The sequence below is a fragment of the Fusarium phalaenopsidis genome (assembly GCF_050370095.1).
Source record: "Fusarium phalaenopsidis strain FUZ10S chromosome Unknown contig_32278, whole genome shotgun sequence".
Lineage (NCBI taxonomy): Eukaryota > Fungi > Ascomycota > Sordariomycetes > Hypocreales > Nectriaceae > Fusarium > Fusarium phalaenopsidis.
Window position 1 is genome coordinate 1,589,388 of NW_028145417.1, and position 14,999 is coordinate 1,604,386.

The window sequence follows — 14,999 nt, forward strand, 5'->3', positions numbered from 1 at the left end:
TCACAGCTCGAAGTGAGTGAGCAGGTGGCCAGCCAAGGCCTCAAACTGTTCCCGGCGCTGCTGGACGGCGCCCAGGAATGATTCTTCTGATCCAATGGCACCGACGATGATATGATCAGTTCCTGAGTCAATCTGCGGCCACGTCTTTTCAACGAACACCGCCACGGGCATTCCCATGGCCCGGCCCTTTTCGGCGCCCATGTAGTCATGAAGCTCGGCTGGGGAACATGTCAGTGCACCATATCACAAAAGCCCGAAGGTACCACCTACTCTGGACGACGGGGGGCCACAGTTCAATGATCTTTGTGCTGGATTCCGCGTTCTGGCGGCGTAGGCAGGTAACATAAGCTGTCAATGCGGCCTTTGACGCAGAGTATGCCGGCATGGTCACGGCGGGGATCTGGGCAAGCAGAGTTCCCGTGATGATGAGCGCGTTCGGGACCGACTTCTTCTTGAGGTGCGGGAGGAACTTGACCGAGAGATCTACAACCCTGTTGAAGTTGGTGCTGATCTCGTCGTGGAAGGCATCGAGGTCAACTTCCTCCGGCCTCGACAGACGGATCTGGCTTTGAATGCCCGAGTTCAGGAAGACGCAATCGAGGTCCGGGTATGTGCTGACAATCCTTTCAAGAGAGGTTCGGTTAGGGAAACGCCGCACTACCTGCAACAGATTCTGGACTTTGGAAGGGGAGGAGAGGGGAGGCTGCTTACTTCTCTACAAAGGTATCGAGGCCAGCCCTGTCTGTGATATCGTACTTTACACCGCTCGCCTTGTCGGAGCCGTGCTTCTGGACGAAAGCGTCAAGTCGGTCCTGACGACGGCCGACAGCGATGACTTTGGCGCCCTCGAGGATGAACTTGTCAGCCAGTGCTGCACCGATTCCGGAGGTAGCGCCGACGAGAAGGACGTGTTTGTAGGGCGAAGACATGACTGCAATTGGGAAGATGGCAATATGGTTTGATGGCTTGATTGTGTGATTAATGTGATTAATGTGATGTGAGAGTAGCCGGTGCGAGCAGTCAAGTAAATGGCGATGATGACCGTTTTGTAGGGCGGTCCTGGAGCTCTTTCTGCGACAAGACCGGAGTTACTCTCTTCCAAGAAATCAGACGAAACTACGTATAGCTTTCCTTGTCCTGTTAGTCTGGTAGAAAGCGGAAGCTGGCTGACTGGAGGACCGCGTGGGGAATTCTCACTGTACGAACGGCCTCAAGTCTGAGTTCAAGCCTTCTCCACCCACCAAGAGAACCGGATGGCTAGCTCCATCGGGTGTAGTGGTTATCGGGGATGGCAGGGACTGCAAGCGGCGTTAATGCAATGCTCAGACTCACAATCGAGGCATCGGCATTTTTAACATTGCAACGTTCCTACTGATTAATAGAGACACTAGATACCTTTCCTGCTCTTTTCGGAGTTTAAGAGTGACTGCTCCGAAACATGCGGTAGACATCGCTTCTCGGAGTTTGCTACTTTCCCGTGGCCGTGGCTAGGAGGGAGGACTTTGCAAGCTCCGTGGTTCCGTGAAAGCACAACACGAGGGCGGCTTGGAACGCCGAAGCATCTGTCATTTTCGTGAGAAACTAAACTATACAAGGCGATGTGACCATGTAATAAAGGTCCAAGTCATATACATATTCCCAGCTTAAATAGTCCTCCTCCCGAGCTCCCTCTGGCCCTGAGAACTGCGATTCATTCACCATCACTCCCTTCTTCGAGAATCTTCTGACACTCAAAATTCGGTATTGTTGAATTTCACCATGCGCTTCTCATCTGCCAAGATGGTTGCCTTCCGCCTTGGGAGCATCATGGCTGCCGCAAGCACCGTGTTGGCGATCAAGGCACCCCCATCCGCCGCTGACACCTACGACTATATCGTGGTTGGCAGCGGCCCCGGGGGCGGCCCCCTCGCCAGCAACCTAGCCCGAGCCGGTTTCAAGACCCTACTTCTTGAAGCCGGGGATGACGAGAGCGCTGACCCCAACTCTCAGGTCCTCGCATGGGGTCGGGCCATCGGGATAGCCGAAAATCTCAGCTGGTCATTCTGGGTTCGCCATTACGACGACGACGAGCTCACGAAGCAGTACCAGCATCTTGTCTGGAGACTTCCCAACGGGGACTTGTGGGTTGGTCCCGGGTCTACTGCCCCCTCAGGTGCCGATATGGTCGGCGTCCAGTATCCCCGTGGCGCTACTCTCGGGGGCTCGTCGATTGTCAACGCCGGCCTCACTGTGCTCCCAAGCGACAGCGACTGGGAATACATTGAGAAGCTTACTGGTGACGCTTCCTGGAAGTAAGTAGTGTGAAATCCGCTTTCTACCTACGTTGCTGCTAATGCCAAAGTGCCACAGCCCTCATCACATGAGGAGCTTGTTTGTGAAATTAGAGCGCAACCACTACCTTCCCCGGGGAACACCAGGACACGGCTTCGATGGCTACCTCGAAACAAACATGGGGAATGGAAGCGTCTTTCTCTCTTCGCCCCAGGCAACTGAGATCTTCGGGGCTATGGCTTCTGAGGCGGATCAGAACCCCAAGGACCTGTCAAAGCTTCTGGGAACTGATCCCAACCAGCTGAGCCCCGATAGAGATCACAAGACCGGCCTTTCCGGCCTGTCCTTCCACGCCAATTCCACTTGGGGCCGTTATAGTGCAAGGGAGCGGGTGCTTGACACTATCCGAACTGTCGACAAGAAAGGCAAGAGAAAGTACCGCCTCGACCTGAGACTTAACTCGTACGCTACCAAGGTTCTTTTCAACAAGCCCAAAGCGGGATCGATACCCCGGGCTATCGGTATCGAGTACTTGGAAGGCAAGAGCATCTACCAAGGCGATCTCCGCTACAGCTCGTCTAACAATGCAACCGTCCGTCAAGTCTACGCGACACGTGAAGTAATCCTCAGCGGCGGTTCTTTCAGTACGCCTCAGCTTCTCTTGCTTAGCGGTGTTGGACCTGCAGCGGACCTCAAGGCACTCAAAATCCCGGTCGTGGTCGATCTCCCTGGCGTGGGTCGCAACATGCAGGATCACAACGAGATAGGAGTCATCGGAGAAGCGGGACAAAACATTGACTTCGATGCCGCCCCTGGATTCCCTCGGTCTCGTTGCACATGGGGGGCTCCTAACGATCCTTGCTACACCCTCTTCCTCCAGGGAACCGGTCCATACACTGAACCCGGCCTCAACTCGGACGTCACGTTCATCAAGACAAACTACACCACAACAGGGGAGCGCGACGTCGCCATCTTCTCCGGCCCCTTTGGCTTCCGCGGTATGTGGCCTGCTACTCCGGGCCAGTCGTGGCTGGACCCCCACAACACCTGGGGCATTCACGGCGTCCACATGCATGGCAAGAACCGCGCGGGCTATCTCAAGCTCTTGTCCAGCGATCCAACAGCCCTGCCAGAAATCAATTTCCGCCACTTCTCCAGCGAAGGCACGGGCGAGGACCTGGCGGCGTTGAAGGAGTTTGTCGCTTGGGGCCGCCGTGCCTTCAGCCGCGTCACGGCGCCCGTTGCTCCCGTCAACATCACCTGGCCTCCTTGCTCTGGCGTGGTCTTGGCTAATGGTAGTTGCTCGGATGCTACTAACGACGAAGACTTCATACGGCAGAACACTTTCGGTCACCATGTCACCGGTACATGCTCTATCGGTTCAAACAGCGACAAGGATGCTGTTTTGGACTCCAAGTTCCGTGTCCGTGGTGTTTCTGGCCTGCGTGTTGTCGATGCCAGTGCATTCCCCAGAGCGCCCGGAGCCTTCCCAATCCTTGCCACCTACATGTTGAGCGAGAAGGCTGCGGAAACCATCCTGTCAGGCTAGGACTAATCCTCCAAGCGTACGGGCCAGAACCTCGGGCACATAGCAGCAAGTTCTTAAGGCTGCTACCATTAATTTTGTGCAGGGGTTGTTGTGTCTGATCAGCTCCGCTTGTCAAGTTCCCGGGGCTGGTGCATGGCCATGGTTGGCACTGAAGGACAATGATTCACTCTACACTTGTAATATGACATAGAGGGAGGCTACAGTGCCCGTGTGGCGCAATTTCTTCTTGTCCCCTATCATGAGAGTTGCCCTCCACTGTGTTAGCATTGGGATATGATGCTATGATGTGTTGATAATGTGTTCTTTATTATAGTTGAAGCCCGGCCCTTGATGGGATAACTGAGCCAGAAGACCAAATCGCTTCGGTACATGTTGGAAGGTATCTTCTACCTTTGCCATTGGCATAGTGACTTATTGTGTTCCACATCCTTCAACTGTCGACAATGAAGTCACCACATGGTCTACATCTGCAAGAATAAAAACCAGTGAAGCTGAATTGTACAAGAGCAAACTATCAACTCTCTTACTATAGTTATTCCACCACTTTGCTTGGATCTGCCCAGCACCTTCCCTTGACTCCTCCTTTAGCCAAAGCGTTGATGCTGGCGGGTATTTCAGAGAACGGTACCTCCACCAACATCGGATCTATCAACCCTTCTTTCAGGAGCTTCAACACTTGAGCCAGATCGTCAACACTCGCTCCCAGGGAGCCGACAAGTGTCACCGTACGCAAGACCATCAGCTCAGTTGATACTACTGTCGTCCTGGCAGCTAATCCAACCAGAACTACTTTTCCTCCTTCCTTGACCGCCCTCAGGGCACTTTGAGTCGTGTGTCCAGTCCCGGCGAAGTCAATGATGGCATCGAGAGCCACGTCGCTAGCCAGATCCAAGCTCTCGAAGCATCCACTAGCACCAAGACGTTTCGCCTCCTCAAATTTGTCTTTATCAATGTCGAAGCCATACATCACGGCTCTTTGAAGAGCTCCGAATGCGAGACCCGACATTCCCAAGCCGCCGAGACCGACCACGCCGATAGTCATGCCAGGCTTTGCTCCAGCCTCTGCCACCACAGCGTGATACGAAGTGGCCAGCGCGTCAGTAGCCACGGCAGCCTGGGCAAAGGTAACGCCTTCTGGAATGTGCATGAGACGTCGTGCGGGTGCCACAGCATACTGGGCATAGCCACCGTCGAAGCCTAGACCAATGCCTAGCGACCAGTCGCGCTCTTCGACTGGGTGGCACACCTGGGACACTGCAACTCTGTCTCCCAAGCTGAAGCCAGTGACTCCGGGTCCGATCTCGGTGATGATACCGGCGACTTCGTGCCCGAGAGTGATTGGCTTCTTGGTGAGCCAGGCGTCGCTCGAGCCGGATACGATGTGGCAGTCGGAGTGGCACATGCCTGCGGCCTTGACTTGGAGCTGGACATGTCCGTTTCCGGCTTCAGGTTTGGGAATGTCTCGAAGTTCCAGGCCCTCTTGGGAGTTCTCATACTGAAACGCCTTCATCTTCTCTGTCTGGTTGAGGCAAATGGATTGGAAATTGAATGAGGAGGGTAGGAATGGTAGGTATGGAATCAATAAGCGATACTCGGCGGAGGCTAGAAAGCTGAACGCAATAACATTGTCTTGGATGATTTATACTCTTTAAAATACCCCGGGAGCTTCGGGATCAACTAAACATGGCCCATTAAGTTTTCTTCAACCAGTGGTTCCAGATGGTCAAGTGCTTCACCTGACTCAGGATATTCTGACACGCATCGAAGTGAGCGCGACGATTGTGCACGGCTACGCTTTAAGCGACAGTTAGCTTAGTCCGTCTCGCCAATTGACAAAAATATGTCCCATGGATTATAAAAGGCATATATTAATTAAGGATAGATTGGTTTGCATCATTGGCCTATCCACTGGCCTGGGTCAGGGACGGTTTTAGTAGTCGTCTTCGTAGTCGTTATCGAGGAGCGGGGGTTTTACATAAAACCCCCGAGATTCGGTCCCAAGAGTGCGGCACCGACTATCATAGGCTAAATTGACTATAGTGGACTTGTATAAAGTCAATTGACACTACCAAGACTCTTGTCGAATGCCCAGAGGCGATCTTGGCCCAAATTACAGGGTAACATGGCCGTAGCCGAGGTCGTAACCCTCATCCAAGACTCACGGCCCGGCGGTCTCGAAACACTTTTCGGCAGTCTCCAGCATGCAAATGACGCCATGATGAGCAGATTCCACATGGAGCAAGCCCCCAGAGCTTATCAATCGGCTGCGAGAGTCGACTGCGGCGCACGAGGGCACCAGGAACGCGCAATTGGCGCCGTTATGCACCGGTTGTCAGATTGCCTAATGTGCTTGTCGCGGATAACGTCATGGCGAATTGGCTTGTTTCATTGGTCGCGGGGGTTGTGAGTGGTGGTGGTTGAGTGCCACTCCGTGATATCGACCGCCGAGCACGCAATCCGTAGATCAACCAACCTCTCACCCCGGCGAAGGCGTAATACTTGGGGTGCGGGGCCGACAACGGATGCCGACCTGGAGGTATAAAGGGATCTTGCAGGTGCAACTGCCGGAAACTCAATTGACTGCAGATACTCGCTGTACTCTTCATCTACATCATCTTGTCTCAGTTGCAATGGCTCCCGGTGCTCTTATCGACGACGCCTCTCAGGCTCCCCTCCCCCAGGTCAAGAATGCCGATGCTCCGCGGTCAATCTTTCCCGATGGCATCCGGACTTCGGGCCAGCATCCTCCTCTCTATGATATCCTGAAGCCCTACTCAGAGTTCCCCAAGGAGGTCTCTGGCCCTACGCTCTGGAAGAAGGAGGACTATGAGAACCATCCCGAGCGATGGACGCACCCCTTCACCGATGAGGAAATCCAGGAGCTTAGCGATACCGCCGATAGGTTCATTGCCAGCGGCACTCCCCTCACCGGTATCTCCAAGGTATGACAACTCTGCTGTTGTGGTCTCTTCGAAAGCCACTAACATCATCAGTCCAACTTTCCCCTCCCCAAGCTCGGCAAGGTTCTCGAGACGCTGCGGGAAGACCTCCTCGATGGAAAGGGTTTCATTCTCTTCAAGCGTTTCCCCGCTGCTGTATGGGGACCTCACAAGAACGCCGTCGCCTACATGGGTCTTGGAACCTACATTGGCTACTTTGTGTCGCAGAACGGCTTGGGCCATGTGCTCGGCCACGTCAAGGACGTCGGTGATGATGCTACCCAGATCGACAAGGTGCGTATCTACCGCACTGCAGCTCGTCAGTTCTTCCACGCAGACGACTCCGATATTGTTGGTCTTCTCTGCGTGCACCGTGCCCAGGAGGGCGGCGAGAGCGACATTGTCAGCATCCACAACGTGTGGAACACTCTTCAGCGGGAGCACCCCGACGTAGCTGAGCTTCTCACCAAGCCTGTGTGGTACTTTGACCGCAAGGGTGAGACTTCTGAGGGTCAGGAGGAGTGGCTGCGTCAGCCCATCTTCTATATTGAGAATGGTGGAAAGGGCCGTGTGTACTGCAAGTGGGATCCTTACTTTGTGCGATCCCTCTCGCGCTTCTCCGACAAGGGTCTTATCCCTGCTCTGAGCGAGGAGCAGAAGCGTGCCATCACAATCCTGGAGGAGACTTGCCAGAGGCTAGCTCTGCACATGGTCCTCGAGGTTGGTGACATTCAGTTCGTGAGCAACACTCACCTTCTACACGCCCGAACCGCATACAGGGGTAAGATGACCACTCCCAAGTTTTATTGTCAGGTTCTAACACGTTGTAGACTTTGCTCCTCCCGCTCCCAGAAGACATCTCCTTCGTCTCTGGCTATCGACGCCCGAGACCGAGGGTGGCTGGGCTCTGCCGTTCCACGACAGTAAGGAGAAGAAGCGAGGAGGCATCCAGGTGAACAACAACGCCCCCAGGTGCCCCCTGGATGCTGAGTAGAAACATTTGTGCATTTTTAGCGGTTATGACTTGATTTATGAACTACCGAGGTAGAATAAAAGAATACCATTGAACTCGGAGAAGAAACCCGAGCGTACCAAGATTTATTTCTGTTTCTGGAGCCGAGATCCCGCTGTTGTGAATTGAGCTGCCTTCCCATGGAGCCCCTACTTTCCAGCTCAAGCCATAGTCGAGAGTTACTCGGCCGTCATCGGGCGTAACCCAGGGAACCTATCATTGATGCGGTTCTCGTAAGGGAGGCGGAAACTCCCCGAAATTGTCATTCTGCCGAACAGAGATACCATCTGTTTCGCCTCGTCTTCAGAGGCACCACCGCCGCCTCCATACTTAACCTGCAGAAGGGTCGCTTCGTTCTTCTCAAGAGCCTCTAGGCTATCGTATTTGACATCGAACTTACAACCTGTAGCATTTCTCTTGTTAGTAGATCAAATCTTGAGCAGGACGGTGTAGTACCTCGGATCCTCTCAGTAATAACTAGGAGCTGGTTGAAAGTTATGTCTCACCCGAAGAGGATGCTGATCTCTGGCCATTTGTCTGATGACTCCAGCGTTCGCACAACAAATTTGGCAACGCCCACATAGTATGTCAGGCTCAGTTCATCATCTCCCGTTCCGGGAATAGCAGCCCGCCTGTTAGCAATGTCTATAGCCCAAGAATCGCAGAAATGTTTATAAGACAGAAAGGAATAATCCTCTCTCGTTTCCCGTGCGGAGGTTAGAGCAGTTAAATACCCTTTGAGAGGTAGAATAACCTTTTATGATGCAGCAAAATATAAGTCTTCTACTATAGGCAGCAGAAAGACTAAAAAAGGCTACTATATTAGCATTGGGGTATAAAGCTATCATGTGTTAATAATATGTTCTTTGCTATAGTTAAAGCCCGGCCCTCGATGAGATAACTAAGCCAGAAGACCCATGCCCAGCGAGGTAGTCAAGGCTGCATTTGAGAATCAGGCTACACTCAGGGAGGAGAGAAGCATTCCCCAAGGAGCCGCCGTGTCTGTGTATGCAGCTACCGCGAGGGAGCTCGAGGGTAGAGGCGGCTGGTATCTAGAAAATCTAGCTCCCTCTGAGCCTGCCAAGCCCGGTTCTGTCACAGCGGAACCAGGCCACGCTCCATGGGCTTTCGACGAGGAAAATGAAAAGAAGCTATGGGGATCTCTCCTTGCAGTTGGTTGGCCTAGCCTAGTTGAATGCACATGGGGATGGGAGTGTCAAGGCTGACAAGCCTTGTCATTCTGGATTTTGAAACAATATCTACGCCCATTTCAAGTTCTAGTCAGGTCGGGTGGTTACGAGCAAGCAGGTTTTCGAACAACGCATTTATTACTTCAATACTTCAATTTCGCTCACTAACTACCCATCTAACCGCCTAGGAGTACACCTTTTGGCCAACAGTGAACTGCAGCCTCCCCCGTGTTGATTCTAATCATCTATTGACGTGTCTAGATCTAGTAGCTCAAAAGACCAAGTATACCTATCTCTGAAGAAAAACTTCTAGTACGCAAAATTGCAACAACTGGGTACGATTTCTCCAAGCGCAGCTCAAATACAAATCTCCCGCAACTAACCCCATCACTTCTTTTCTCCTTGAACAATCATGACCACGTAAGCAGAAACCAAGCCAAGGATAGCCAGCACGAATATCATGAACCGGCTCCAGTCAAAATCTTCGAACCAAGTCTCGGCGGTAGGAGGAACTAAGCTGAGAGGGAACGAAGGAGGGAACACCTCCCGTCGTCTCTGGATCCTCGCCAGTCTATGCTTGAGCGGGTTCTCAATTTCCACAACGACGGCGTGTTGCTGGTCCTCGCCACTGTGCGGCGGGTGACGCACATAGAGAGTCTGGCGCTCACGGTCCAGCGTCCATTCAGCGTTGGTGGCGTGGATGCGCAGCTCGTGCGTGGCGTAGTGGTACCTCGGGATGAAGATTTCCGTGAGACGAGACTTTTCGCCCAGAGGCTGCTTCTCGTTGCCTTTGCTTGTCCATCTGTATTCGAACCGCAGGGAGTGGTGGTCCCAATCAGAGGACACTGGGGTTCCTGCAGTCTTTACTGCATAAGGTCGGATAATGGCATCGAGGACTCGGCCTCCAGCAAAGAGTTCGTCGTCCTCGTGGAGATAGTTGCGGTAGTCGGAACGGATGGGGCCTCCCTCGACAATTTCATCACTGTTCATAACAGAGAAGTCCTCCTTGTTCCATCCATCTCCGTACTCGACGCGGTTGTGGGGGTTGTAGTTCCATAGTGTATATCCAATGCCATTATCCTCCATGGCAGAGATGAGACCGTTCATTAGGTCTCGCTGCTTATCGTAGCACCCGGTTCGGAATGCCTCTCCCCCGTTGATGTCATAGGAAATACCAATCTCACCGATTAGCATTGGCACCTTGCCAAGCGAGTCTCTGCCGTACTTGATGACGTTGCCAATCTGCTTCCTGTAGTTCTTGCGCAGGCCCTTGGGGCCGAAATACATGGCCTTGAGGACAAACATGCCCCTCGAGAGGCCCTGGACGTTGACGCTCATCCACGAGTGGTACTTGTTGAACAGGACGTTGAGATCGTAAAAGTGAGGTGCATATACGAAGTTGGTCGGGCGCGGTGTCGTTAGGACAGTGTCCTCGGCGTACTTTTGCTGGCGCCAATTGGGCGCGATCTCTTGCGTAGGCCACGGAGGCATAAACTCGTTGGGGATTGGCTCGACAAAGCTGAACTGTCCGAGATTCTTGCGTGACATTCGCTTGGAGAATTTCTCGAGGAAAGGCGCGTAGCAATCGCGATACCACTCAATCGGAGTGCCCTCGCGACCAAGGCGATGGTCGACTTCAAAGTAATCGTCGTCGAGCACCTTGGCCATCTTCTTTTTCTCATCCCATTCCCATACCCCATGTGCGCGCCATACACACTGTCCCAATCCACGTCCGTGACCAACAGGCTCTCCATTATCGAGAGTGAGCCACGCTGAGCGACCCCTGGGATCGACGAGAGATTTGTGGGAGACACGGGTCGGCCAAGGCCAGGATTTGACGTAGTAATCGACCTTTTGGGCATATCCGCTTCCGAGAGCGAGCGATTGGGCAAGCGACGGGCAGTGTCCAATGTGCAGGTCGGTGTCGTAGTTCCAGAAGTGGAAGTGGTGCAGGTTAATGAGGCCGCGGTGAGGCTCGTTCATAGGCTCAAAGCCAATGCAAGCCTCCAAGTCGCCCACCTCGTCTGCGAGTCTTCCAAAGGCCTCGATGAATGCATCCTGCAGGAAGGTCTGGACCGGGACCTGGTTGCTTGGGTCGTCCCCTCCAGCGACGGTGCGTCGGCACTTGAGGTTAGGGGCCAGAGCGTCACCCGCCCAGAAGAGGGTGGCCATGGTGGAAGCAGCGAGCTTCTGGTAACCCGAGGGCCATAAGAAAGGACCGCCTGGCTCTTTGGGGTTGGGGGGTTCGCTGGCCCTCTTCTTTTCGTCCTGGCCGTGGACGTAGGCAATGCCTGTGTCGGTGAATGCCTCAATGTCAAGACCGACAGTCTCAAAGGTCCAGCCTGGCGCTCCGCTGCCCCCGCTGAATCGGCTCCAAACATCCTGGTGGGCGCAAACGAAACACTTGATGCCATACTGTGGCATCAACTCGATGAGCTGTCGCAAATAACCAATGTACTCGAGGTCAAGGTCAATCTCTGGATCTGGTCCGGCGTGTCCGAGCGACTCCCAGGTGACGAGCAGTCGCACAAGCGGACACCCCCATTCGCGCAGGCGGCGAAAGTGCAGCGGGGCTTCCTCCAGGGGAAACGGCCTGCCGACAAAGGTGACGGTGCGATGCTCGTAGAAGCGCTCGGTGAGGTGAGACAGGCCATTGGGCTCGGTGGGCAACTTGCTGGCTCCAGACACGTTGAGGCCGCGCAGCGAGAGGATGCGGCCGTGGGCGTCGACAAAGTGGGAGCCCTCGATGCGAATTGGACCGCCCAACGCAGCCTCCGAGAGGTCGGCCGCTGCGTGTAGCTCGACCATTGTCGCCTTTTCTTGTTTTCCAGGTGATACAAGCCTGCAAAGCGGTCGCGGTTTGCTCGAGGTCGCTTCGGCGGTGACAATTGAAGCCACGCAAGCATTGGAAGCAGCAGGCAGGCAGCTCTCGGGGAACCTTAGTCAACTCAAGGCCTGTAGCTCCACCTGGCAGCTTGGCGATAACCCGCTATCTTGCTTGCACGCAACAAATGTCTCCTTCAACAAACCTTGATGGTAAACGGTTTCCCCTCAACAGGAACAAGACTGATGATTAATTAAATGTGAAGTATGTAATCGTGTCTTCATTGATTAGATTAGATAATGCACGCACGCTATGCGGCCGAGTAAATCTCCTCATCTCTCCCATCATTTTACAGCTAGGCGCCATCCATCAAACGGAGGCTAATGCATCTCAAGATCCTTCTCGATCCCTCCTATTCAACATGGCGTAGCTCACCCTCCGAGCTGCCCTATCTCCCCAGTCCATGACCGATATTGCCGGCGACCGCGATGTTGACCTCGCCGTCTTCTCCTGGCTCACATCTCCTTCCACTCCAAAGGAATATGCCCTCTCTCCTGTTTGACCTGATACAAGGCCAAACCCAATCTTGCTGTTCTTAATCTCTGCTCCCTTTTCCCATCGTAACTTGTCGAGGCTGCTTCCTCTGGTCGCAGCGAGAATGGCCGAAAAGCTTAGACTGCGCATCAACGAGTCCTCCTCCATCGCCGCCACGCCCGACGCAACCGCCACGACAGTGATGCCCATGGATATCGCGTAAACGGCCCAGAGCTGTGCATAATTGTAGAAATAGCAGTTCCTGAGCTGGAATCGCATGCAGTCATAGTCGGTTTTGTTACCGCCCAAGGCCGATCCTGACCATTTCGAAGGATCGCTTGCCCACGACACGACAATGAACTGTGGATCCGAAAAGAAGGACATGAGAATCTCCTCGTAAAAGTCCTGCAGCTCATCTTGGAAATTCGCGATGGGTAGATAATTGAGTCTGTCGATCAGCCGCGTCTCAATCGCCATGGTCTCTACGATGTAGAACGGCATCGTGATGGTCCCGTTGACGAGCTCACGCAGCAGGCTACCTACCGCGTGGTATGCCATCTTTTCTCGATATATGCTGACGTTTTGCGGCATGATGTAGTTTTCCTCAGGGACAGCCACAATCCGATCCTTCAGCCTCCTGTCCGGGTCCTTCTTGTCGGGCACGTAAGTTGTATCGACCACCTTTCGGAGAAACTCGCGCTTCTTGACCTTGTGCGTTTGGGTACCGCCGGTATGGTTGACCTGCACCGTGTACTTGGTCTCATAGTGCTCGCATCCGAAGATGGTGGGTGTGTATGCAGAATTCCAACCTTTGACGGTCCTGTTCGCGGGCTGCACCTTGGATCTGTCTTGGACATCGGCGAAGCCAAACCACAGGACGGGTTCCGTCCGGAGAGCACCTAGGTTTTTGGGGTATGGACGCTTCATGCTCGCTTTGGGTCTTCCCCCAGGCCCTCCATCGATTTGTGGGTTCCCGTAGTCCCCCTCGTAGGTGTTGGCAATGTAAGAAAAGTTTCCTCGTGGTAAAAGATCGTCCGTGTCAAAAGGGCATTCCGCATCCCCCAGCTTCTTCACCGCGGCGCCCACCCCAGAGGCCAGCGACTGGCATCTGTATCCAGGGGCCTCAAACTCGATGACATAGCTGCAATTCCACCCTCGACCGCAAATCTGTATAGGCGCATCCTTCCGCATGACTGCTTGCTGGGTGTATGCAGTCTTGAGAGCGATTGACCTGAACTGCTGGCTGGCCTTTGTCCAATAGTCATACCCGTTAGGGTCTAACTCGACGTTTGGTCCTGGAGTGGTCGTGTTCCACAAAGAAACAGACAACTCGATCAGCCCTTTTTCTCGGATCGGACTCCACCAGTTGGGGACCTGCTCGTGCGAAAAGTTGAGTGTCCGGATCTCAGGGCACTTTGTTGTCTCTTGCACCCTCTGGGGCATAACCGTCAGCGTGTACGACGCCAGGATGACGATGAGTGGCGACATCCAGATGAAGATTGTCAAACCCATGGCAAACTTGGCATTCACCCAAGCCTCCCAGTTGAGCAGGGCCGTCAGGTCCTCGGAAGCCGCAAAAAGTGAGTCGAGTGTCGCAAGGGAAAGCATTTTGCGACGAATCATCATCAGGACGCGCTGTCGAAATGCAAGCACCACGGCATTCAGAAAGCACGCCTTGGAGAGAAAGGCGAGAGCAGCTCCATAACGAAACATTCCTTGCTGGTCTTTTGCGATTTTTCCGTGGAGGCCCTTGTAGAAAAAGTGATGTCCCATGGCAAAGGCGATGCCACAAAAAACGAGAAAATACATGCTCCATGATGGCTTCCATTCCGTCAACCACCAATTGAAGCACCTCCTCCCACGCGATGGGTGCGGGGGACCTGGAGCATCGGGCGGGCTTTGCCTTGGGACACCCTCAAAATGGTAAGGGCTGAGAAGAGATGCTTCGCTGTCGTATCGGTAATTCTGTGGCCTCATCTGTGGTTGTTGTTGCTGTTCCTGTGGCTGTTGACCAGGTCCAGCTTGGGGCGCTGGCTGGGTGGGCTCCCAGATGCCCAACGGCGTGGGCGAGCCATAGTAAGCTGTATCGACATTCGGGTCAATCTGACGAGGAAAATAAGGGCCCTGGGCGACGCGGTTCGAAAAGGATTGAGAGGCATAATCTGGAGATCCCAAGGGCGGCGTCTGCCTCGTTGCGCCTACCGGTTTCCTGGCGATGGACGGACTGCTGGGCTGCCAGTCTGTGGGTGGAGATTGCGCCGCGCTGTACTCGTAACGGCGGCCATCGTATTCCCTCAATTCCATGACGAAGCGAAGACGAGACAGAACGGGGTGAAGGCCCGAGCAGCCGATAGGGTCCCCACAGCGGATGGACGGCAGCCAGCGGCGGCGAGAAGCAGGAAGCGACAGACTGGAACTGATGTGTGTGGAGTGAAGACCGAATGGAAGGGATGGAACGTGGGAGAGAAGAATTGCTTGGGTTTAAAGGTCCATGGCCAATCTCAGCCTCGTTGAATTCGCGTCTTTGCACTATGCCGTTTGCACATATGACCCCCGAGAAGCCACCCTGCACCGGCGGCGACAGAGGGTGCCGGGTTGCATTTGATGCTGTAGGGCTGGGCGTAGCCCGTGACTGATTGGCCTCGGGGTACGGTTCTGACCCAGGGAGCTGAGCGATATG

General features: G+C 54.1%; 6 protein-coding genes across 6 annotated transcripts; 2 read left to right on the plus strand and 4 right to left on the minus strand.

Moving 5' to 3' along the window:
• Positions 1 to 929, minus strand: LRP88_01101 (uncharacterized protein; the record flags this gene model as incomplete). The annotated part of the gene is made up of 3 exons (XM_083237799.1): positions 1 to 218; positions 271 to 623; positions 712 to 929. The coding sequence occupies 3 exons, from the start codon at positions 927 to 929 to the stop codon at positions 1 to 3; spliced, it is 789 nt and encodes a 262-aa protein (XP_083106304.1).
• Positions 930 to 1,758: 829 nt separating this feature from the next.
• LRP88_01102 (GMC family oxidoreductase) lies at positions 1,759 to 3,820 on the plus strand (the record flags this gene model as incomplete). Its single annotated transcript, XM_083237800.1, has 2 exons — positions 1,759 to 2,291; positions 2,350 to 3,820. The coding sequence occupies 2 exons, from the start codon at positions 1,759 to 1,761 to the stop codon at positions 3,818 to 3,820; spliced, it is 2,004 nt and encodes a 667-aa protein (XP_083106305.1).
• Positions 3,821 to 4,352: 532 nt separating this feature from the next.
• Positions 4,353 to 5,330, minus strand: LRP88_01103 (chaperonin 10-like protein; the record flags this gene model as incomplete). The annotated part of the gene is made up of 1 exon (XM_083237801.1): positions 4,353 to 5,330. One exon carries the CDS (start codon positions 5,328 to 5,330, stop codon positions 4,353 to 4,355), a length of 978 nt encoding a protein of 325 aa, XP_083106306.1.
• Positions 5,331 to 6,450: 1,120 nt separating this feature from the next.
• LRP88_01104 (TauD/TfdA family dioxygenase) lies at positions 6,451 to 7,753 on the plus strand (the record flags this gene model as incomplete). Its single annotated transcript, XM_083237802.1, has 3 exons — positions 6,451 to 6,762; positions 6,814 to 7,540; positions 7,590 to 7,753. 3 exons carry the CDS (start codon positions 6,451 to 6,453, stop codon positions 7,751 to 7,753), a joined length of 1,203 nt encoding a protein of 400 aa, XP_083106307.1.
• A 1,595-nt stretch (positions 7,754 to 9,348) lies between these two features.
• Positions 9,349 to 11,769, minus strand: LRP88_01105 (glycoside hydrolase superfamily; the record flags this gene model as incomplete). The annotated part of the gene is made up of 1 exon (XM_083237803.1): positions 9,349 to 11,769. The coding sequence occupies one exon, from the start codon at positions 11,767 to 11,769 to the stop codon at positions 9,349 to 9,351; it is 2,421 nt and encodes an 806-aa protein (XP_083106308.1).
• A 406-nt stretch (positions 11,770 to 12,175) lies between these two features.
• Positions 12,176 to 14,623, minus strand: LRP88_01106 (uncharacterized protein; the record flags this gene model as incomplete). The annotated part of the gene is made up of 1 exon (XM_083237804.1): positions 12,176 to 14,623. One exon carries the CDS (start codon positions 14,621 to 14,623, stop codon positions 12,176 to 12,178), a length of 2,448 nt encoding a protein of 815 aa, XP_083106309.1.
• Positions 14,624 to 14,999: the final 376 nt, after the last annotated feature.